This window comes from Ranitomeya variabilis, chromosome 2 (assembly GCF_051348905.1).
Source record: "Ranitomeya variabilis isolate aRanVar5 chromosome 2, aRanVar5.hap1, whole genome shotgun sequence".
Lineage (NCBI taxonomy): Eukaryota > Metazoa > Chordata > Amphibia > Anura > Dendrobatidae > Ranitomeya > Ranitomeya variabilis.
The window spans coordinates 392,850,947-392,877,544 of NC_135233.1; the positions used below are offsets into that span (position 1 = coordinate 392,850,947).

General features: G+C 41.6%; 1 protein-coding gene across 2 annotated transcripts in view; it reads left to right on the forward strand.

The window, feature by feature from the left end:
- Window positions 1-26,598, forward strand: part of KLHL4 (kelch like family member 4) — a 306,427-nt gene that overhangs the window by 205,425 nt on the left and 74,404 nt on the right. For both annotated transcript variants that reach the window (XM_077286499.1, XM_077286498.1), the window contains exons 4-5: window positions 10,749-10,945; window positions 21,038-21,250. In XM_077286499.1, coding sequence (XP_077142614.1) covers window positions 10,749-10,945; window positions 21,038-21,250 — 410 coding nt within the window. The remainder of the gene's footprint in view (window positions 1-10,748; window positions 10,946-21,037; window positions 21,251-26,598) is intronic.

Consider the following 26,598-nt stretch of genomic DNA (forward strand, 5'->3'; position numbering starts at 1 on the left):
TTTTTATGCGGAATTGATGCGAATTTTGTGTGGATTTTCTGCGGTTTTTGCCACTGCGGATTTTTGTCATGGAGGGGTGCAGAAACGCTGCAGATCCGCACAAAAGAAGTGACATGCATTTCTTTGAAATCCGCAGCAATTCCGCACTGATTTTTCCGCACCATCTGCACAGCTATCTTTTTTTCACATTGATTTACATTGTACTGTACATCACAGTGCGGATCTGCAGCAAATCCGCATCATGTGCACATAGCCTAAAAAGCAGGGATTTTTCTTTGCCATACTCAGAATGTAGATTATGTGATGGTGGGCAGGCATTGTGCCCCCTCTATGTTTGGGTTCATATAGTTTTTCAAAACAAGTGATTTCAAATGCATTTTTAGAATACACTTTTTTGTAGACATGAGAAAATACCGTATTTATGGCCTTTAATAAATTTTTATCCTGGATTTTTCAAAAGTTTTCCCATTTGAGGGATTCAGCTTTAGTTTTCAGTTGTCTCTGAGCTGGTGGATGGAGGCTAGCTACCATGATGTTTCCCAAACACAGCACACACAGACATAAGGGATTCCTGCTCAATTGTTTCTTTATAGCACATGTTTAGAAGCAGCAGCAGCATGAAAGATATTATACAATAGTAATGAGCATTTCAGCTGGAAATCCAGCACTCCATAAAACACTTACTTGAAAGCAGTAACATGGATGATATTATATAGAAGTATTAAGCAGTGAACTAGAAAGAGAAAAAACACTAGAAAATATAACAGCATGGAGACATTATACAACAATACTGAGCAGTATAGCTGTGAATCTAGAATTGGGTGAGATAAACACTTACTACAGTGATGACATTAAACAGCAGTACTTAGCAATGTAGCTCTAAATCCAGCAGGTAAGGTAACACTAATTGAAAGTAGCAGCATTTTGAGCGCTATACTGTACATCAGAACTGAGCAGGGTAGCTGTAAATTCAGCACTGAGGTGAGTTGAAACACTTACTGTAAAGCAGCAGAACATTGTGTCTTTCTACACATTTCCCTCTGCATATACTTTAATAGGAAGCTGCAATTTGATTCCTCAATGAACTGGAAGTTCATTTTGTCTTAGGTAAGATTAATTTAAGCAGTATAGTGAGTGATGAGTTCAAGAAGCAAAGGAGTAGAAGTGGCTCATAAGTGGAGAAAAAAGCAGAATTCTGCTATATTATATATTTTCTTATATTCCCTTGTACTATTGATTTTAAGTTTTGTTTAATGACAGTGTCCATTTAGCACATATTCTTGTTATATATTTTTTTCCATTACCTGTGCATTGACACAATATACCGAGCTCCTGTATATAATGTCACTGGTGATCACTGTATTACCTGTTCACTGACTTTATACACTGTATAATGTGTACAAAGCTCCTGGGTACAATGGCACTTGTGGTACTATTAGTACTGTGTTTTTTTTTTTATTAATGATCAGTATTGTAGTATTTGGTCACTATGTGAGAACTGTTTGTGGGATACCTCTGAGGATAAGAGGCATCCAGGAACCTGTGTGGCCGACACCAACAGGTAATGGACAGGAATCCATGTAATGCTGACTGGGGTCAGTGAGAGACTGTGTCTGTTCTATAGAGACAAACATGTAATGGACAGTGTACTGGTTGCTGCATACTACCAAGTTTCTGAGGAGCAGTTTATGCTGTTTACTAATAAACCAAATGGACTTGTTTTTTTTTTTTAACCCTGAGTGTCCCAGCGTATGCCTCAATGACCAGACAAGCGAGTAATCCCTGTCCACAGATAGTGTCGGATGTTACAATATATATATACTCCTCTCAATCTATACACTCGGCCTGGGACAACTCCCCATGGATTCCAGTACCACCATTATGCTGATGACACTCAGATCTACCTCTCTGGCCCAGACGTCATCTCTCTGCTGTCCAGAATCCCGGAGTGTCTATCAGCCATATCCTCCTTCTTCTCCTCTCGCTTCCCCAAACTCAATGTGGACAAATCTGAACTCATCATCTTTCCTCCATCTCATAGATCTTCCTTACCTGACCTATCTATCACTATTAATGACATCACATTTTCCCCCGTACCGGAAGTCCGCTGCCTCGGAATAACCCTCGACTCTGCTCTGTCCTTCAAACTGCACATCCAAGCTCTTTCCACCTCCTGTCGCCTCCAGCTCAAAAATATTTCCAGAATCCGTCCTTTCCTCAACTATCATTCTATTAAAATGCTTGTGCATGCCCTAATCATCTCCTATCTCAACTACTGCAACATCCTTTTCTGCGGCCTCCCTGCTAACACCTTTGCACCTCTCCAGTCCATCCTTAACTCTGCTGCCCGACTAATCCATCTCTCTCCTCGCTACTCCTCCGCTTCCCCCTCTGCAAATCTCTTCACTGGCTCCCATTCCGTCAGTGTATCCAGTTCAAATGACTAACACTGACCTAGATCCAAGAAGTATCGTTTCTCTTTGCGGAGAGTGACATGATAAGCATGTCGAGGTGAGGAGACTTAAAGCCTCAATGCTCCTCTGGGAAATATGCAAATTGTCTTTTTAGAGAGGAAGAGGACTAGATCTCTAGTGCGACCTATTGGAAGTAGCAATCCTAACAGTCAATGTTGACCCTTTAACGAGCCTTGTCACATGCCTGACCTATAAAGCCATCCATAACCTGTCTCCTCCATATATCTCAGAACTAATCTCCTGATATCTTCCCTCACGTAATCTCCGGTCCTTCCAAGACCTCCTTCTCTTCTCCACACTTATTCGCTCCTCACCCAACCGCCTCCAAGACTTCTCCCGAACATTCCCCATCCTCTGGAATTCTTTGCCACAACACGTCCGATTATAAACCACATTTAGATCCTTCAGATGAAACCTGAAAACCCACCTCTTCAGGAAAGCCTACAGCCTGCACTGACCCTGCTGCCTCCTCACCACTACCGAAGCTACAGCCTCACCAACACCGGAGCTCCTGCAACCCTCAACCTATTGTCTCCTTCCCCATAATCCTGTAGAATGTAAGCCCGCAAGGGCAGGGTCCTCGCCCCTCTGTATAAGTCTATAATTGTTAGTTTGCTTACTGTAAGTGATATCTGTAGTTTGTATGTAACCCCTTCTCATGTACAGCACAATGGAATCAATGGTGCTATATACACTGTGTTCCAAATTATTATGCAAATAATATTTCCTCATATTTTCTCTAAATTACCTATCTGAATTGCAGTCATTGTTATTTTCCAGTCATCTACTATTCTAGTATAATTGCAATGTTTTGGAACAAACTGCCTATGAAAACAGTATCTTTTTAAAAAAAAATAAACACTCAAAATGCATGTTCCAAATTATTATGCACAGCAGAGTTTTCAACCTTTTTTTTTTATTTTGAACAAAAAATGGTCAATTGTGAAGTTATAAACATTATCAGCTTATTACAAAATGAAATCAAACAGTTTTCAAGTGAAAACTTTATTCTAGGTGATGTTACATTTGCACGTAGGACCCCTTGTTCGAAAGAAGCTTCTGAACTCTCTCGTCCATTGAATTTGTCAGTTTTTGGATGGTTTCTGCTTCAGTTGTTTTGCATGTGGACAGAATCCCCTCCCAGAGCTGTTGCTTAGATGTGAACTGCCTCCCGCCATCATAGACACTCCTTTTGATGATGCTCCAGAGGTTCTCAATGGGGTTGAGGCCAGGGGAAGATGGTGGCCACACCATAAGTTTGTCCTCTTTTATGTCCATAGCAGCCAGAGATGCAGATGTGTTTTTTGCAGCATGAGACGGTGCATTATCATGCATGAAAATGATCTTGCTGCGGAAAGCACGGTTCTTCCTCTTGAACCATGGCAGGAAGTGTTGTTTTAGAAACTCCACATAGATTATGGAGTTCATCTTTACCCCTTCAGGGATCATAAAGGGGCCGACAATCTCTCTCCCCATGATTCCAGCCCAAAACATTACTCCACCTCCTCCTTGTTGGCGCCTTAGCCTTGTTTTCATGGGGTGTCCATCAACCAGCCATCCTCCACTCCATCCATCTGGACCATCGAGCGTTGCACGGCACTCATCGGTGAACAAAACAGTTTGGAAGTCAATCTTCATGTATCGTTTGGCCCACTGGAGCCGTTTCTGCTTGTGTACAGTGGATAGAGGTGGTCGACAGGATGGCTTACGCACAGCTGCAAACCTCTGAAGGACCCTGCATCTTGTTGTTCTGGGGACGTTGGAGGCACCAGCAGCTTCAAAAACTCGTCTGCTGCTATGACAAGGCATTTTTGCAGCTGCTCTTTTAACCTTATGCAATTGCCTGTTGGAAAGAGTCCTCAATTTTTCCTTATCAGCACGCACACGTGTGTGCTGGGAATCAGCTACATACTTCTTGATTGTGCGATGATCACGATGAAGTGTCTTGGCAATGTTGATTGTAGTCATGCCTTTACCTAAATACTCCACAATTTGTTACTTCTCAGCAGCCGACACATCCTTTTTCTTTCCCATTTTGGCCAAAAATGTAGGCTGCTTAATAATGTGGAACAGCCTTCTTAAGGAGTCTTCCCTTTATTTGGACACACCTGCCAAACTAATTTGCACAGGTATCTGCAATTGCTTTCAGTGATATAAAGAGCCCTGACACACATCACCATCAATAAGTTTAAATGACAAACAAAAAAATTCTAACCTTATCACTCCTAAACTCTTCGTGCATAATAATTTGGAACACAGTGTAAATAATAATAAAAAAAAAAATATGTGGTGGTAATATGTAGTCCAGTCATGGTATGGCGATATTTGATCCTTGTATGTGGTATTATTCGGTCTCTATGTGGTGGTAATATGGAATCTGGTCACAGTGTTGTGATATTTGTTTCTTGTATGTGGTATTAATCGGTCACTATGTGGTGGTAATATGTAATCTGGTCACAGTGTTACGATTTGTTTCTTGTATGTGGTATTAATTGGTCACTATGTGGTGCGGCCATTGTGTGGTGATATTTGCTCATTGTTTGTGGTATTATTCGGTCACTGTGTGGTGGTAATACAGTTGTGTGAAAAATTGTTTGCCCCTTTCCTGATTTCCTATTCTTTTGTATGTTTCTCCCACTTAAATGTTTCAGATCACCAAACAAATGTAATTATTAGACAAAGATATAACAAGTAACACAAAATGCAGTTTATAAATGAAGGGTTTATTATTAAGGGAAAAAAAAATCCAAACATACAGGGACCTGTATGAAAAAGTGATTGGTTGGGTCACCCTTAGCAGCAAAAACTGCAATCAAGCATTTACAATAACTGTCAATGAGTCTTTTACAATGCTCTGGAGGAATTTTGGCCACTCATCTTTGTAGATTTGTTATAATTCAGCCACATTGGAGGTTTCTGAACATGAATCACCTTTTTAAAGGGAACCTGTCACCCCCAAAATCGAAGATGAGCTAAGCCCACCAGCATCAGGGGCTTATCTACAGCATTCTGTAATGCTGTAGATAAGCCCCCGATGTATCCTGAAAGATGAGAAAAAGATGTTAGATTATACTCACCTGGGTGGGTAGTCCGATCCAATGGGTATCGCGGTCCAGTCCGGGGCCTCCCATCTTCATACGATGACGTCCTCTTCTTGTCTTCATGCTGCGGCTCTGGCGCAGGCGTACTTTGTCTGCCCTGTTGAGGGCAGAGCAAAGTACTGCAGTGCACAGGTGCCGGGTCTCTCAGACCTTTCCCGGTGCCTGCGCACTGCTGTACTTTGCTCTGCCCTCAACAGGGCAGACAAAGTATGCCTGTGCCAGAGCCGCAGCATTAATACAAGAAGAGGACGTCATTGTAAAAAGATGGAAGGCCCCGGACCGGTCCGCGACGCCCATCCGACCTGACCGCAGCGGGACCGACCCTGGGTGAGTATAATCTAACCTCTTTTTCTCATCTTTCAGAATACATTGGGGGCTTATCTACAGCATTACAGAATGCTGTGGATAAGCCCCTGATGCTGGTGGGCTTAGCTCATCTTTGATTTTGGGGGTGACAGGTTCCCTTTAAGGTCATGCCACAGCATCTCGATCGGATAAAGGTCAGGACTTTGACTAGGTTATTCCTAAGTATTCTTTTTGTTTTTCTTCAGCTATTCAGAGGTGGACTTGCTGAGATGTTTTTGATCATTGTCCTGCTGCATAACCCAAGTACGCTTCAGCTTGAGGTCAGGAACAGATGGGCAGACATTCTCATTCAGGATCTTTTGGTAGATGGCAGAATTTATGGTTCCATTTACCACATCAAGTCTTCTAAGTGCTCAAGCAGCAAAACAGCCCCAGACCATCACACTACCACCACCCTATTTTTCTGTTGGTATGATGTTCCTTTTCTGAAATGCTGTGTTACTTCTACGCCAGATGTAATGGGACATACACCTTACAAAAATTTCAACTTTTGTTTTGTCAGTCCACAGAGTATTCTCCCAAAAGTCTTGGGAATCATCAAGATGTTTTCTAGCAAAACTGAGACAAGCCTTTATGTTCTTATTGCTCAGCAGTGGTTTTCATCTTGGAACTCTGCCATGCACGACATTTTTGACCAACCTCTTTCTTATGGTGGAGTCATGACACTGACCTTAACTGAGGAAAGTGAGGCCTGCAGTTCTTTAGATGTTGTTGTGAGGTCTCTCTTGACCTCTTGAATATGTCGTTGCTGTGCTCTTGCGGTAATTTTGGTCAGCCGTCTATTAATGGGAAGGTTCACAACTAGTCCATGCTTTCGCCATTTGTGAATAATGGCTCTCACTGTGATTCACTCGAGTCCCAAAGCTTTAGACATGGCTTTATTAACTTTTCCAGTCTGATATATCTCAATTACTTTGTTTCTCATTTGTTCCAGAATTTCTTTAGATCATGGCATGATGTCTAGCTTTTGAGAATCTTTGGTTTACTTCACTTAGTCTGTCAGGTCCTATTTAAGTGATTTCTTGATTGAGAACAGGAGTGGAAATAATCAGGCTTGGTGTGGCTAGGGAATTTAGACAGCTTCCCAAAGATGTGGTAAACCGCAGTTAATTTATGTTTTAGGGGAGGTCAATCACTTTTTCACACAGGGCCCTGTAGGTTTGGGTTTTCTTTTCACGGCCATGGTGTGGTGGTATTTGTTCCTTGCATGTGGTATTACTTGGTCACTATGTGGTGGTAATATGTGGTCTTACCATAATGTTGTTGTAGGATGCTAGCAGGTGCATAGGATGCAGTGACACACAGGAGGCAGAACAAGGGTTAACAGGTTCTATATGTGTAATAACAGTAATGCTACAAGCAGGGGGTAGGGAATGTAATTGGAGGATAGGGGGAAAGTCAAAGGCAATAGAATTTAACAGGTTAACTTATCAGTCTCTGTTTGCTGGAGGAAAGCAGCTGGAAGATCCCATGGTGGCGCCTCAGGTGGCTCGAGATGTCTCTGATCCAGTTCCGCAGATGAGCGTTGCACTTTCTCCTTGCGAGGACGAATCCTCCGGGTTCTTCAGCACGCGATCTCCTGATCCGTGCACACCGTGAGGCAGAGGTGATGGTCGGCGGCACAGAAGAGGAAGCAGAGAGTTCAGTGAGCAAGGCCGCAGTAGGAGCACACAGTCCAGCGGAGACAGCCACAGGATGCTGGTCCTCAGCAGACACCACAAGGATGGGACTAAGCGATGCCTCCGCGGTGGTGAGCAGAGCGAAGGTCTGTACTTTATCCTGGTCACTACCCGGTAAGGAAGTCTCTCTGGGCTGAGGGTAGGAAGCGTCGTCAGTCTAGCTAGCTGGGTTATAGGCACAGCTAACGGGCGTGGGTCCATGAAGAGGGAGTTAACCATCTTACTACTCACAAGCTCGGTCCCTGCCAAGTGTCCTGTCTACCCACTCAATCTGCTATTTAAGTCTGACCCAACCCAACAGTCAGGTGCCCTGTGCGGCTCCAGTCAGTAATCTTTCCCCTGAAACGCTGGTGACAGCCCCGACGGTTCCGGCCCAGATACGCAGGAGAGACCATCAACTTGGTTCTTTTCCCTACATTGTGATGGTATTTGTCCCTTGTATATGGTATTATTCGGTCACCATACGGTGGCATAATGTAGTCTGGTCATGGTGTGATGGTATTTGTCCCTTGTATGTGGTATTATTTGGTCACTATGTGGTGGTAATATGTAGTCTGGTCATGGTGTGATGGTATTTGTCCCTTGTATGTGGTATTATTTGGTCACTATGTGGTGGTAATATGTAGTCTGGTCATGGTGTGATGGTATTTGTCCCTTGTATGTGGTATTATTCGGTCACTATGTGGTGGTAATATGTAGTCTGGTCATGGTGTAAGGATATTTGTCCCTTGTATGTGGTATTATTTAGTCAATGTGTGGTGAGTACTGTAGGGTCTGGCCAAAAGATGCTACCTTGTTGTGGAGGCGTCTTAAAAAATCTTTTGACCAAAACAAAAGCTGATGGCTATATATGTGATCTGGTGTTTGATGGGAATTGTTAATATGTGATTGGTGAGGACATGGTGCAGATATGGAGTTTTCCAAGAATGGATCATGGGACTGTAGAAGGTTCGAGGGGTGGAGGCTGAGCTGGGGTGGAGCCTTGGTGGAGTCACAAAGGGGCCCAAAAATGTTGCCAGTATGGGGCTCTGAAATTTCTGGTGGCAGCCCTGAATATTATTAAGTGCAACCACAAGTAATCCACAAAGAGTGACAAGAATGAAAATGTCATCTGCTAGGATGAAACATCTACAAGAAAGAACTCGTGTGTGATTCATATACAGCTCCGATGGCTCCTGTAATAGAGACACAAGGGGCTGACACTATCAAACAGCCTCATTATCACAGGAAAGTCCAGCACCTGATTTCCATATAAATCCAGTTATAAAATGCGCACAAGATGAGTTCAAACACTGACACATTTCCCAGAGTGAGAGCCCTTAATCTGCAGATATAATGGAAGGAGCCTGATTATTCCTATTATAAGTCGCTGAATGCGGCCAGATGTGGAGGCTGAGGGTGCGCTGCATTCATCTGTCCGTCAGCGGCTGCAGCTCTCTTTTATCGAGATTGCATCTGTGAATTAGAATGCATACAGGGAGGAAACCCTTTGACCAGTGGAGGAAGTGGCAAATGTCAGAGCAACTCCCAGAATAAAGAAGTAGCGTAGAAATGAACAGTCTAGGATGTTCTGCTAGAACCTGATAAAAAAGAGGCCACTGCATTATTGAGCGCAACCAAGAGTTTACACATAATGACGCGATTTATCACCTGCGAAATTTTTTAAAGTCACCTTTCTGTCTTCTGGTATTTGTTGACTTTATTGGTAAAAAATTCTTTATCATGGTGCATAAGGCCCATGAATTTTGTACATAAAAGAGCAATTTTTTGTATTTAACCTTTTTTGTGTCTTTTTTGGTACAAAAAAATCAAATATTTCAATAAAATGTTACAAAATATGAGCTAAAATTTCAGGTCTACGTATAATTATTCCATAAGGGGATGGAGAATCGAATAACATATGTTACATTACTTATCCTGTACTGATCCTGAGTTACATCCTGTATTATACTCCAGAGCTGCACTCACTGTTCTGCTGGTGCAGTCACTGTGTACATACATTACATTACTGATCCTGAGTTACATCCTGTATTATACTCCAGAGCTGCACTCACTATTCTGCTGATGCAGTCACTGTGTACATACATTCCATTACTGATCCTGAGTTACATCCTGTATTATACACCAGAGCTGCACTCGCTATTCTGCTGGTGCCGTCACTGTGTACATACATTACTTATCCTGAGTTACATCCTTTATTATACTCCAGAGTTGCACTCACTATTCTGCTGGTGCAGTCACTGTGTACATACATTACATTACTGATCCTGAGTTACATCCTGTATTATACTCCAGAGCTGCACTCACTATTCTGCTGGTGCAGTCACTGTGTTCATACATTACATTACTGATCCTGAGTTACATCCTGTATTATACCACAGAGCTGCACTCACTATTCTGCTGGTGCAGTCACTGTGTACATACATTACATTATTGATCCTGAGTTACATCCTGTATTATGCTCCAGAGCTGCACTCACTATTCTGCTGGTGCAGTCACTGTGTACATACATTACTGATCCTGAGTTACAACCTGTATTATGCTCCAGAGCTGCACTCACTATTCTGCTGGTGCAGTCGCTGTGTACATACATTACATTACTTATCCTGAGGTACATCCTTTATTATACTCCAGAGCTGCACTCACTATTCTGCTGGTGCAGTCACTGTGTACATACATTACATTACTGACCCTGTGCTGATCATCAGCTACATCCTGTATTATACTCCAGAGCTGCACTCACTATTCTGCTGGTGCAGTCACTGTGTACATACATTAAATTACTGATCCTGAGTTACATCCTGTATTATACCCCAGAGCTTCACTCACTAATCTTCTGGATGAGTCTTGTGTTACATCTTGCATTATAATCTAACGTTTCACCGTAGGAGATTATGACTTTTTGTCTACATCAATGTAATGTATGATTGGTGAGTGCAGCTCTGGAGTATAATACATGGTGTAATTCAGGGTCAGTAATGTAATGTATCGTACACCTTATGTTTTAAACAATGCATTACAGCAGAAAATGCAGCTACATTATAAGAAATTCTGAGTTCTGAGAGTTAACAGAACAAGAATAGAAGTTAGAATATTTGTAAATAAATCATGTTCTTTTTACATTTTAGGTATTTTGGAACTCAAGGAAGACACCATAGAAAGTTTGCTGGCTGCTGCTTGTCTTCTTCAGCTCTCCCAAGTTATAGACGTTTGTTGCAACTTTCTTATGAAACAGCTTCATCCGTCTAATTGTCTGGGGATTCGGTCATTTGGGGACGCACAAGGTTGTGTGGAGCTCTTGCAGGTGGCTCACAGCTACACAATGGTAAGATTCCTGGTAGAACTTCATTGTATGTGAATTCAGTGTTGTGCATTTAATGTGGATTAGGAATGGTTACAACTTTCTGATCTTATTCTTGGACCGGAGTGGGACCGCCATGGGGTCTGAAGTCATCCCTTTAAAATTTTTGACTTTATGAAGTGCACATAAAATATTGGTAATATATTAGTATGTGTCAAACAATGCGACAACTACTAAAATATATTCTGCAAATATCTGACATACTTTTAAATACCTCTATCAACTGTCAATGAATGAAAAGTTTTTTTGCTTAAATTTAGAGACAGAAAACCTCTATTTTGACCTTGTCTTGCTGAGAATGATGAAGGAATTTTATAATAAATCAGTCAACACAACTGATGTGACATCAACAAAACAGCACAACATATTTCATCTTGTTCCGAGAGCTTGATTAACACTTCTGATAAAAATGCTTCAGTCAGGAGTTTAGGGCAGGGGAAACGATGATGTGTTGAGCTAACATTATATTACCCTAAAAACTCAGCTTTATGAGCATAGCCAGGAATAGAAGCGATGTCAATTCATTGGTGCAAAGAAGAAGAGTCCTATTCACTGACAGAAAGCAGATAAATGCTATATGGAAATTAGAAAGATTGGACAATGAAGATGGAACATATTCCTTTCTTTCTTTCTTTCTTTGTTTCTTTCTCTCTCTCTTTTTGTCAATTGTTAACATGTGCTGTGATGGTTCTGATACAAAGCGGTCCTCACTACATCTGCAGAGGAGTTGGGAAACCTTAGAAGAAATCCTGTACTTGTGTGCCAATTTCACAAATAAATATGGCCACCATATCCTGTCCTCCTTGTTAACATTCATTATAAAAGCAGTAAGGAATATCCTTTGAAATGGAATAAAAGTCATTTGTATCAGACAGAGAAACATCTGACTGAGGGAGATAGGAGAAAGGAAGCGTCATCACATCTCCAGACATTTCACAGACATCTGCTTGTTTGTCCTGGATTGTTAAAATTAGCAACTTGTAAAAAACACAAAGAAAAGATTGTCAAAACACGTCTGTAATTAGGCATTGTAAGAAGAGGTCAGGACTGATTACATATTATTCATAAAAAACAAGCCTGCAGTCCTCTGTAACACCACAGATAACACAATGCTAACTGTCTGAGTGCAGATAATGTAGTAGATGTCACCTGCAGTCCTATGTAACACCACAGATAACACAGTGTTAACTCTGAGTGCAGGTAATGTAGTAGATGTCACCTGCAGTTCTATGTAACACCACAGATAACACAGTGATAACGCTCTGAGTACAGCTAACGTAGTAGATGTCACCTGCAGTCCTATGTAACACCACAGATAACACAGTGGTCACTCTCTGAGTACATGTAATGTAGTAGATGTCACCTGCAGTCCTATGTAACACCACAGATAACACAGTGATAACTCTCTGAGCACAGGTAATGTAGTAGATGTCACCTGCAGTCCTATGTAACACCACAGATAAGTGATAACTCTCTGAGTACAGATAATGTAGCAGATGTCACCTGCAGTCCCATATAACAACGTAGAATAATAATAGTGATAATTTTTCGAACATGAACATGTGAAGTTAACCTAAAACACATTGTAATAGAAAATCTTCATCTGTCTCCACATAGAAAGAAACTTTTTCCAGGTATTTTAGTAAGAAATTGAGTAACATTGTTTCCATTTTTCAAAATGTCAGAAGGATGAACAGTAAAAAGTTAAATAACACGATGACCTTTGAGAAATTACACAAGACGCAGAGCGGCCCTTTCTTGCTTTCTTGGCTCTCTGTGCCTTAAGAATATTTAGATAAAATTCATCACTTATTATTTCTGACTGATATTATAAAACAACCCAAAAGCTACAGGTACAACTGCGATGCTCGTCATCCCTCAGTGTTGTCAGCGAATAAATATTACATCCACAAAAATGGAAAAAAAATTCTAACCTCGCTCTGGTTATACAGATTCAGATTATTCCAAATCATCAAATCAATATTATACACTGACATTATAATGTAACAGGTCATAGTCTGAACTTAATGTTATGATTCTGTAACTTATGTAACATTATATTTCCTTTTCGTAGACTCATTGATATTTAGTTTTAGAGTAAGAATGACAAGAATTTCTTATGTAAAACGTAACAAAGAAAAGCTCAGCAGAAAGGTAACAATGGAAGCAGAGAATCGTTATAGGTTCGTGTTTCCTTTGTGCTCCAGGCAGCTGGCAGAGAGTGATGATGTTTAGATACATTTCATCTAGCAATGTGTGATATGTGCAGCATCATCCATGTACTGAGATCAGCACACAGGAGCTGACAATGTGTCAATACAATAATTCAGCGCTACAGCTTAGTGGAGGTGCAGAGCAGCTATACATGGGGATTTACAACATGAAAACTAACAGACAACTTCATGAAAGCACGTACTGATGTATCAAAAAACTGATCATCTAAATTAGGCAGAGAATATTGGGTCAAAAAAGGGCATGGGCCAAATTCAGCTGATGGGTGTGAATATTTGGATGACAAGAAATTTTATTCTCGGCTTTGTAAATAAGTTACCTGATCACTCATGGACTTAGTACAAGTAAGTTGTTTTATATAGTTGTTTTGTGCATGTTAATGTAGAATATCAGTATAATACTGCTCCTATGTACAAGAATATAACTACCATAATACTGCTCCTATGTACAAGAATATAACTACTATAATTCTGCCCCAATGTACAAGAATATAACTACTATAATACTGCCCCTATGTATAAGAATATAACTACTATAATACTGCTCCTATGTACAAGAATATAACTGCTATAATACTGCTCCTATGTACAAGAATATAACTACTATAATACTGCTCCTATGTACCAGAATATAAATACTATAATACTGCTCCTATGTACAAGAATATAACTACTATAATACTGCTCCCTATGTACAAGAATATAACTACTATAATACTGCCCCTATGTACAAGAATATAACTACTATAATACTGCCTCCTATGTACAACAATATAACTACTATAATACTGCTCCTACGTACAAGAATATAACTACTATAATACTGCTCTTATGTACAACAATATAACTACTATAATACTGCCCCTATGTACAAGAATATAACTACTATAATACTGCCTGTTGTGAAATTGGATTTTGGGCTCCCCCTGTGGCCACTGGTGGAATTGAACTGGTGTGCATCATCCTCTCTGTTCACCTGTTTCCATCAGGATGTGGGAGTCGCTATTTAGCCTTGCTCCTCTGTCACTTCCATGCCGGTCAACATTGTAATCAGAAGCCTTTCTGTGCATGTTCCTGCTGCTAGACAACTCCCAGCTAAGTTGGACTTTAGTCCTTGTTTGTTTTTGCATTTTGTTCCAGTTCACAGCTGTAGTTTCGTTTCTGTGTCTGGAAAGCTCTTGTGATCTGAAATTGCCACTCTGATGTTATGAGTTAATACTAGAGTCTTAAAGTAATTTCAGGATGGTGTTTTGATAGGGTTTTCAGCTGACCATGAAAGTGCCCTTTCTGTCTTCCTGCTATCTAGTAAGCGGACCTCAATTTTGCTAAACCTATTTTCATACTACGTTTGTCATTTCATCTAAAATCACCGCCAATATTTGTGGGGGCCTCTGTCTGCCTTTCGGGGAAATTTCTCTAGAGGTGAGCCAGGACTATATTTTCCTGTGCCAGGATTAGTTAGTCCGCCGGCCGGCGCTGGGCGTCTAGGGATAAAACGCAGGCTATGCTACCCGGCTACTGTTAGTTGTGCGGCAGGTTTAGTTCATGGTCAGTTTAGTTTCCATCCTTCCAAGAGCTAGTTCTTATGTTTGCTGGGCTATGTTCTCTTGCCATTGAGAACCATAACAGTTTGACCGGCCCGAAAAGGGTTAAATTAATTGACAGAGAAAGGAGAGAAAAGAGAAGTCTGCTGAAGATTTTTTTTTTTTTTCCTCAGTTCTGAGTGTGCTTGTAATTGAATCTCTTGCAAGTCTGCCTATATTGCAGCCTTTCTCTCTCTCTCTCCTTCTAATCCTGGAATGGCTCTGTGTTCACCTGTTTAAAATGGATATTCAGAGTTTAGCTGCAGGTTTGAATAATCTCACCACGAAAGTTCAAAATTTACAAGATTTTGTTGTTCATGTTCCTATATCTGAACCTAGAATTCCTTTGCCTGAATTTTTCTCGGGGAATAGATCTTGCTTTCAAAATTTCAAAAATAATTGCAAGTTGTTTTTGTCCCTGAAATCTCGCTCTGCTGGAGATCCTGCTCAGCAGGTCAGGATTGTGATTTCCTTGCTCCGGGGCGACCCTCAGGATTGGGCTTTTGCATTGGCTCCAGGGGATCCTGCGTTGCTCAATGTGGATGCGTTTTTTCTGGCCTTGGGGTTGCTTTATGAGGAACCTCAGTTAGAACTTCAGGCAGAAAAGGCCTTGATGTCCCTATCTCAGGGGCAAGACGAAGCTGAAATATACTGCCAGAAATTCCGTAAATGGGCTGTGCTTACTCAGTGGAATGAGTGCGCCCTGGCGGCGAATTTCAGAGAGGGTCTCTCTGATGCCATTAAGGATGTTATGGTGGGGTTCCCTGTGCCTGCGGGTCTGAATGAGTCCATGACAATGGCTATCCAGATCAATAGGCGTCTGCGGGAGCGCAAACCTGTGCACCATTTGGCGGTGTCTACTGAGAAGACGCCAGAGAATATGCAATGTGATAGAATTCTGTCCAGAAGTGAACGGCAGAATTTTAGACGAAAAAATGGGTTGTGCTTCTATTGCGGTGATTCAACTCATGTTATATCAGCATGCTCTAAGCGTACTAAGAAGGTTGATAAGTCTGTTTCAATTGGCACTTTACAGTCTAAGTTTATTCTTTCTGTGACCCTGATTTGTTCTTTATCATCTATTACCGCGGATGCCTATGTCGACTCTGGCGCCGCTTTGAGTCTTATGGATTGGTCCTTTGCCAAACGCTGTGGGTATGATTTGGAGCCTCTTGAAACTCCTATACCCCTGAAGGGGATTGACTCCACCCCATTGGCTAGCAATAAACCACAATATTGGACACAAGTAACTATGCGGATTAATCCGGATCACCAGGAGATTATTCGCTTTCTTGTGCTGTATAACCTACATGATGTGTTGGTGCTTGGATTGCCATGGCTGCAATCTCATAACCCAGTCCTTGACTGGAAAGCTATGTCTGTGTTAAGCTGGGGATGTAAGGGGACGCATGGGGACATACCTGTGGTTTCCATTTCATCATCTATTCCCTCTGAGATTCCTGAATTCTTGACTGAATATCGTGACGTTTTTGAAGAACCTAAGCTTGGTTCATTACCTCCGCACCGGGAGTGCGATTGTGCCATAGATTTGATTCCGGGTAGTAAATACCCTAAGGGTCGTTTATTTAATCTGTCTGTGCCTGAGCATGCTGCTATGCGAGAATATATAAAGGAGTCCTTGGAAAAGGGACATATTCGTCCTTCGTCATCTCCCTTAGGAGCCGGTTTTTTCTTTGTGGCTAAGAAAGATGGCTCTTTGAGGCCGTGCATTGATTATCGGCTTTTGAATAAAATCACGGTTAAATATCAATATCCGTTGCCACTGCTGACTGATTTGTTTGCTCGCATAAAGGGGGCCAAGTGGTTCTCTAAGATAGATCTCCGTGGGGCGTATAATTTGGTGCGAATTAAGCAGGGGGATGAGTGGAAAACCGCATTTAATACGCCCGAGGGCCACTTTGAGTATTTGGTGATGCCTTTTGGTCTTTCAAATGCCCCTTCAGTCTTTCAGTCCTTTATGCATGACATTTTCCGTGATTATTTGGATAAATTTATGATTGTGTATCTGGATGATATTTTGATTTTTTCGGATGACTGGGACTCTCATGTCCAGCAGGTCAGGAGGGTTTTTCAGGTTTTGCGGTCTAATTCCTTGTGTGTGAAGGGTTCTAAGTGCGTTTTTGGGGTTCAAAAGATTTCCTTTTTGGGATATATTTTTTCCCCCTCTTCCATCGAGATGGATCCTGTCAAGGTTCAGGCTATTTGTGATTGGACGCAACCCTCTTCTCTTAAGAGTCTTCAGAAATTTTTGGGCTTTGCTAACTTTTATCGTCGATTTATTGCTGGTTTTTCTGATGTTGTTAAGCCATTGACTGATTTGACTAAGAAGGGTGCTGATGTTGCTGATTGGTCCCCTGCTGCTGTGGAGGCCTTTCGGGAGCTTAAGCGCCGCTTTTCTTCCGCCCCTGTGTTGCGTCAGCCTGATGTTGCTCTTCCTTTTCAGGTTGAGGTCGACGCTTCTGAAAACGGAGCTGGGGCGGTTTTGTCGCAGAGAAGTTCCGATTGCTTCGTGATGAGACCTTGTGCTTTTTTCTCGCGTAAATTTTCGCCCGCCGAGCGGAATTATGATGTTGGGAATCGGGAGATTTTGGCCATGAAGTGGGCTTTTGAGGAGTGGCGTCATTGGCTTGAGGGGGCTAGACATCAGGTGGTGGTATTGACTGACCACAAAAATCTAATTTATCTTGAGTCCGCCAGACGCCTGAATCCTAGACAGGCGCGCTGGTCGTTGTTTTTCTCTCGGTTTAATTTTGTGGTGTCCTACCTGCCGGGTTCTAAGAATGTTAAGGCGGATGCCCTTTCTAGGAGTTTTGAGCCTGACTCCCCTGGTAATTCTGAACCTACAGGTATCCTTAAGGATGGAGTGATATTGTCTGCCGTTTCTCCAGACCTGCGGCGGGCCTTGCAGGAGTTTCAGGCGGATAGACCTGATCGTTGCCCACCTGGTAGACTGTTTGTTCCTGATGATTGGACCATTAAAGTCATTTCTGAGGTTCATTCTTCTGCGTTGGCAGGTCATCCTGGAATCTTTGGTACCAGGGATTTGGTGGCAAGGTCCTTCTGGTGGCCTTCCCTGTCTCGAGATGTGCGAGGCTTCGTGCAGTCTTGTGACGTTTGCGCTCGGGCCAAGCCTTGTTGTTCTCGGGCTAGTGGATTGTTGTTGCCCTTGCCTATCCCGAAGAGGCCCTGGACGCACATCTCGATGGATTTTATTTCGGATCTTCCTGTTTCTCAGAAGATGTCTGTCATCTGGGTGGTGTGTGATCGTTTCTCTAAGATGGTCCATTTGGTTCCCCTGCCTAAGTTGCCTTCTTCTTCCGAGTTGGTTCCTCTGTTTTTTCAAAATGTGGTCCGTTTGCATGGTATTCCGGAGAATATCGTTTCTGACAGAGGTACCCAATTCGTGTCTAGATTTTGGCGAGCATTCTGTGCTAGGATGGGCATAGATTTGTCTTTCTCGTCTGCTTTCCATCCTCAGACTAATGGCCAGACCGAGCGGACGAATCAGACCTTGGAGACATATCTGAGGTGTTTTGTGTCTGCAGATCAGGATGATTGGGTTGCTTTTTTGCCTTTAGCGGAGTTTGCCCTCAATAATCGGGCCAGCTCTGCCACCTTGGTGTCTCCCTTTTTCTGTAATTCGGGGTTTCATCCTCGATTTTCTTCTGGTCAGGTGGAATCTTCGGATTGTCCTGGAGTGGATGCTGTGGTGGAGAGGTTGCATCAGATTTGGGGGCAGGTAGTGGACAATTTGAAGTTGTCCCAGGAGAAGACTCAGCTTTTTGCCAACCGCCGGCGTCGGGTTGGTCCTCGGCTTTGTGTTGGGGACTTGGTGTGGTTGTCTTCTCGTTTTGTCCCTATGAGGGTTTCTTCTCCCAAGTTTAAGCCTCGGTTCATCGGCCCGTACAAGATATTGGAGATTCTTAACCCTGTGTCCTTCCGTTTGGACCTCCCTGCATCTTTTTCTATTCATAATGTTTTTCATCGGTCATTATTGCGCAGGTATGAGGTACCGGTTGTGCCTTCCGTTGAGCCTCCTGCTCCGGTGTTGGTTGAGGGCGAGTTGGAGTACGTTGTGGAAAAAATCTTGGACTCCCGTGTTTCCAGACGGAAACTCCAGTATCTGGTCAAATGGAAGGGATACGGTCAGGAGGATAATTCTTGGGTGACTGCCTCTGATGTTCATGCCTCCGATTTGGTCCGTGCCTTTCATAGGGCTCATCCTGATCGCCCTGGTGGTTCTGGTGAGGGTTCGGTGCCCCCTCCTTGAGGGGGGGTACTGTTGTGAAATTGGATTTTGGGCTCCCCCTGTGGCCACTGGTGGAATTGAACTGGTGTGCATCATCCTCTCTGTTCACCTGTTTCCATCAGGATGTGGGAGTCGCTATTTAGCCTTGCTCCTCTGTCACTTCCATGCCGGTCAACATTGTAATCAGAAGCCTTTCTGTGCATGTTCCTGCTGCTAGACAACTCCCAGCTAAGTGGGACTTTAGTCCTTGTTTGTTTTTGCATTTTGTTCCAGTTCACAGCTGTAGTTTCGTTTCTGTGTCTGGAAAGCTCTTGTGATCTGAAATTGCCACTCTGATGTTATGAGTTAATACTAGAGTCTTAAAGTAATTTCAGGATGGTGTTTTGATAGGGTTTTCAGCTGATCATGAAAGTGCCCTTTCTGTCTTCCTGCTATCTAGTAAGCGGACCTCAATTTTGCTAAACCTATTTTCATACTACGTTTGTCATTTCATCTAAAATCACCGCCAATATTTGTGGGGGCCTCTGTCTGCCTTTCGGGGAAATTTCTCTAGAGGTGAGCCAGGACTATATTTTCCTCTGCCAGGATTAGTTAGTCCTCCGGCCGGCGCTGGGCGTCTAGGGATAAAACGCAGGCTACGCTACCCGGCTACTGTTAGTTGTGCGGCAGGTTTAGTTCATGGTCAGTTTAGTTTCCATCCTTCCAAGAGCTAGTTCTTATGTTTGCTGGGCTATGTTCTCTTGCCATTGAGAACCATAACAACTGCCCCTATGTACAAGAATATAACTACTATAATACTGCTCCTATGTACAGGAATATAACTACTGTAATACTGCTCCTATGTACAAGAGTATAACTACTATAATACTGCTCCCTATGTACAAGAATATAACTACTATAATACTGCTCCCTATGTACAAGAATATAACTACTATAATACTGCTCCCTATGTACAAGAATATAACTACTATAATACTGCTCATTCACAAGAATATAACTACTATAATACTGTTCCTATGTACAAGAATATAACTGCTATAATACTGCCCCTATGTACAAGAATATAACTACAATAATACTGTCCCTATGTACAAGAATATAACCACTATAATACTGATCCTATGTACAAGAATGTAACTACTCTAATACTGCCCCTATGTACAAGAATATAACTACTATAATACTGCTCCTATGTACAAGACTATAACTACTATAATACTGCCCCTATGAACAAGAATATAACTACTATAATACTGCCCCTATGTACAAGAATATAACTACTATAATACTGCCCCCTATATACAAGAATAAGACTACTATAATACTGCCCCCTATGTACAAGAATATAACTACTATAATACTGCCCCTATGTACAAGAATATAACTACTATAATACTGCCCATATGAACAAGAATATAACTACTATAATACTGCCCCTATGTACAAGAATATAACTACTATAATACTGCTCCTCTGTACACAAGATTATAACTACTATAATACTGCACCTATGTACAAGAATATAACTACTATAATACTGTCCCCTATGTACAAGAATATAACTACTATAATACTGCCCCTATGTACAAGAATATAACTACTATAATACTGCCCCTATGTACAAGAATATAACTACTATAATACTGCCCCTATGAAATATCTGGACTGATTTAAACTAAGTATCTATGTTCAACAACTAGATGAATGCAGAAATAGTTCATTACTTAAGGTTAAATTACATTTCCCACAAGTTGTCTGGTTTTCATATGAAGTTTATTTGTATGAGAACACTTTTGATAATTGTTCTATTTTACATGTAAATTCATTTTACTTTTAGCTCTTTATTTTCCTTTCCAGTAAAGCAGAACCTCTAAATGTCAATATTGGAGCTGTGAATAATTCAATTATTTAGCTGTGCAGTTGGTAAATCCTCATTCTTATTTAATGCATCACTATATTTATTTTATTTCAGGAACATTTTATTGAAGTAATTCGTAATCAGGAATTTCTCCTGCTGCCGGCGAATGAAATTTCCAAACTGCTGTCAAGTGATGATATCAATGTCCCAGATGAGGAGACTATTTTCCAAGCGTTAATGCAATGGGTGAAACACGATGTACAGATGCGGCAGAGAGATCTAGGCACGCTCCTCTCTTACATCAGACTGCCACTGCTTCCTCCCCAGGTGGGTGGTAAAAAACTATTCTGCTAAAATACACATTTGACTATTTAGGAAAACACTTTTTACCTTGAGAAGCCAGAGCTGGTATGTCACTCTCCACAAGGAGAAACGTTACCCCTTAGACCCCAGTCCAGAGCCTTTTCACCTAGCCAAATTAGTTCTCATGCTTCGCACTGACGAGGGCCAACAGCCCGAAACACCGTGTCTGCGAATTGAGATACTGATTTGGCTTTAATCCTAAGTCATATTGCACGGCTCGTTAAAGGGTTGATTGTGACTTGTAGGATCGCTACTTCCAACGGGTGGCGCTATAGAGTTCAAGTCCTCATTTTCTCTGAAGAGGCAATTTGCATATTAAATTCCCAGAGGAGCATTGCACGGTGAATAAGCCTCCTTACCTTGACAAGCCAGAGACAGTATGTCACTCTCCATAAGGAGAAACGTTGCCCCTTAGACTATAGTGGGGACCAACACCTTTTCCACTACTTCCAACCCAGCAGATGGAGACTGTAACGGGCAAGGTGGTGGAATCACTGTGCCATATCCCTCGGAAAGCCTGGAAGGGACGTAACTAGGTGGACTACCAAATCCCAACTTGAATAAGTGGCAGTAGGCAAAAACTGCGACCCAAGGAGGGTCAAGGAGGTGGCACCAGGTGCTGCAGAAGAATAGAGAAGATGGAAGTCGGCAGAGACGGGCTGCGGATAAGAAAACTGATCATGGGGTCTGGACAAGATGAAGGAAAGAAGGAGAACGACTCCAGAGAAGACGTCATTTATAAGATACCTGGATGTAAATGTTATTTTTGATACTGACTAAGGCCGGGGTCACACTTGCGAGGGTGATGCAAGAAACTCACACAAGTCTCTCGGCACTCGGGACCGGAGCGTGCGGCTACATGTATTTCTATGCTGCCGCACACTCGGTACGTGACTAAGTGTGCAAATCGCATATGTCCTGGGGGAGAGACAAACTGAATTCTTGCCCCGGGTGCAAGAAAACATAGATACACCACTGAGTCTACTAATAATAACCTTTATTTATATATCACAAACACATTCCGCATAGATTTACAAGTCAGCAGTTCATATACAACAGTCAAAAGTGACCAAGTTTAAGATAATCAAACAATTAAAGCAAAACTAAAGAGGACCCAGCTCTTCAGCGCTTACAATCTACAATGAGGTGGGGGTGACACCAATTATAGGGGGTTATTTACAATGATGGTACAACCATCCTGAGGAAGTGGGGGGTAAATAAATGCTGCATGAGGCCTTTGGGTACGGTTGAGTTTGGTGGTGACTCATGTTCAGAGAAGTAGAGAATAAGCTGCTTATACCTAAAAAGAACTTTGATTAGGGAACATGATAGGCCGCCCTAAACAGATGTGTTTTTAGGGAGCACCTGAAAAAAATGTCTAAGTTGTAGTTATACTCCTAATTTCATGGGGGACAAAGGCTAAGAGGTGAGTCATCTAGGTAGGAGATTGAACTTAACCAGACAAAGTCCAGATCAGGAGTGTTACCGTCTTTGTGTTTCAGAGTTTTAAAGTTGTGAGAAGCCATGAAAATTGGCTAGAGATAGAAGCTGGGATGCAGTTGGGGAGGTGGGGTTGTTGAAGTCTCCCAGGATAACGTTTGTGAATTCTGAGGACATGAAGTGTGGACGCAATGCATAAAAGTGGTCAAGGAAGTGAGTGGGTGGACCTTGGGGCCGGTATATGACTGCTACTCTGAGGGAGAGGGGATGGAACACCCTGATGGTGTGAACCTCAAAAGAAGAATGGCGTCCAATTGGCCTACTTTTATTTATTGGGTTAAAACCAGGATTGTTGTTGGCAGCGAGGAGTGTAGGATTATCGTGGAGTTAGCAGTGATAGTAATGTGGGAAATACACATATTCCAAGTCTTGTAATCTGGACGGGGATAAGCTGTACCCTCACTATTACTTCTCTGAGAACTGATCATTGTGAACAGCCTGTGGCCTTCTCGGATAATTCGTCACCCAATCGTGTCATTGTCTGGACGATAGGGGCCAGCTGAGAGCTATTCGCTACTAACATCACAGCGCTTGTTTCTGTAGGACTCATGGCCTGTGATCTATGTGATTATTGCATGGCCACTACAATCTGTTGACCATGGAAATGCAGCCTTTCCGCCTTATGGATACAGACCGTTTCCGGAAGCTGATGGCCATCGCAGTACCCTCAGTAACAGTTGCCCTGGCACCATTACTTCTCTAAGAAATATGTGCCTGCACTACAGCAAGAAGTCACAGACAACATCACCTGTTCCCTGAAAAATTCTATGTCTGCCAATGTGCATTTCAACAATGACACCTGGACGAGCAAGCATGGACAGGGGAGTTACATCTAGATGACTGGGCACTGGGTGACTCTGATGGCTGTAGGGGCAGTCGGGGAAAGGGCTGCTCCACAAGTCTTGCAATCCCCAAGACTTGCAGGGCACTTGGGAATCGAAAAATAAACCAAGATGCACCATAATATGGATAACTAAACTACTAGACAACAGGGGTTGGAGAACAAAACTATTAATGAGCTAAGGTTGTAGAACTAAACTAGTACACACCAAGGGATGGAGAATTAAGGCAGAAGACACCAAGGTGTCACTAGAGACCAAGTCTTGGAATCCCCAGGATTTGCAAAACAAACTTCTATAAGTAACAGTTCCTGCAGTACTTCTGCCTCCTCCACCTCCGCGTCTCCACCTGCACACTCTACCTCCACCTTAATGAAACACACATTACAACACTGCAGAGAGAATCCCCCCTCACTGCCGTACTGCACAGCCAAGACTCACTGCAATCATGCCTTGGAGATCGCAGTCATACAGGTCAACAGTTGAGGACAGCTATCCGTGCCGAGTTTGAGTAATGGCTGTCTACACTCAACCGGAGTAAGGGAAGGCCGTGTGCGATAACGGTGCAGACAGCTTAATATCACCAACATAAAATGACAACGTGGGAGAAGGCGCCGTGTATCACATTTTGCAACAGAAAAAATTGTAATTTTTTTGTAATGTGCATGAGCTATGCACACTGTGGAATTTCACCGCCACTAAATAACAAGAACAAGATGAGATATGGCATGGTGAATCACGGTAGTAACTGCACCAAAAAGTATTTCTTCTTGCACAACAGTTCAAATCACTGAACAATGTCACCACAGAACTAAATGACAAGGTGGGATACAGCAGGCTGCTTCACATTTAGCTAGTGAAAAAAATAATATTTAGAACGTTATACTCGTGCATGGAGCACAATAGAAGCAGTGCACAACACACTTGTAGGACATGTGCCCTGCCGGCTTTGTCTGTGAACCTCAGTAATGGCAAAGAAAAAATATTGCTGGAAGGTAAATTTCACAGCCGCACTGGACAGTATCTACATATACTGTCTGACTGATGTACAATCGCCTAACTAACTAGCTGAAATCTTGCTAGTAACATTGCCAATGTCAGGAGCAGCCCCTCTGCGCTGCTACAGTGTCAAAATGGTGCTAAAACAAGATGTCCGCTATTTATATGGAGAGGAACATGTGATTTCAGCAGCCAATGACACAAGCCTCTGTGTCAGGAGATTGTGGGTGTTTCCTGCGCCCTGATTGGCTAGCCGCAATGTGCACACATTAAGATTACAAGAAAGCTGCTCCTATGAGCTCTGCCAACCCCCTCCCCTCATTAAACACGTGCCAAAGACTCATGATACACAACCATTATTGGTGCTAAAGTGCTGAAAATACTTTAGTTCCAATATAATAATATAATACTGCCCCTATGTACAAGAATATAACTACTATAATACTGCTCCTATGTACCAGAATATAACTACTGTAATACTGCCCCTATGTACAAGAATATAACTAGTATAATACTGCTCCTATGTACAAGAATATAACTACTATAATACTACTCTTATGTACAAGAATATAACTACTATAATACTGCCCCTATGTACAAGAATATAACTACTATAATACTGCTCCCTATGTACAAGAATAATACTACTATAATACTGCTCCCTATGTAGAAGAATATAACTACTATCATACTGCCCCTATATGCAAGAATATAACTACTATAATACTGCCCCTATGTACAAGAATATAACTACTATAATACTGCTCCTATGTACAAGAATATAACTACAATAATACTGCTCCTATGTACAGGAATATAACTACTGTAATACTGCCCCTATATACAAGAATATAACTACTATAATACTGCCCCTATGTACAAGAATATAACTACTATAATTCTGCCCCTATATACAAGAATATAACTACTATAATACTGCTCCTATGTACAAGAATATAACTGCTATAATACTGCTCCCATGTACAAGAATACAACTGCTATAATACTGCTCCTATGTACAAGAATATAACTACTATTATACTGCTCCTATTTACAGGAGTATAACTAATATAATATTGCCCCTATGTACAAGAATATAACTACTATAATACTGCTCCTATGTACAGGAATATAACTACTGTAATACTGCTCCTATGTACAAGAATATAACTACTATAATACTGCTCCTATGTACAGGAATATAACTACTATAATACTGCCCCTATGTACAAGAATATAACTACTATAATACTGCCCCTATATACAAGAATATAACTACTATAATACTGCTCCTATGTACAAGAATATAACTGCTATAATACTGCTCCCATGTACAAGAATATAACTGCTATAATACTGCTCCTATGTACAAGAATATAACTACTATAATACTGCTCCTATTTACAGGAGTATAACTAATATAATATTGCCCCTATGTACAAGAATATAACTACTATAATACTGCTCCTATGTACAGGAATATAACTACTGTAATACTGCTCCTATGTACAAGAATATAACTACTATAATACTGCTCCTATGTACAGGAATATAACTACTATAATACTGCCCCTATGTACAAGAATATAACTACTATAATACTGCCCCTATATACAAGAATATAACTACTATAATACTGCTCCTATGTACAGGAATATAACTGCTATAATACTGCCCCTATGTACAAGAATATATCTATTATAATACTGCTCCCTATGTACAAAAATATAACTACTATAATACTGCCCCTACGTACAAGAATATAACTATTATAATACTGCCCCTATGTACAAGAATATAACTACTATAATACTGCTCCTATGTACAAGAATATAACTGCTATAATACTGCCCCTATGTACAAGAATATATCTATTATAATACTGCCCCTATATACAAGAATATAACTACTATAATACTGCTCCTATGTACAAGAATATAACTGCTATAATACTGCTCCTATGTACAAGAATAT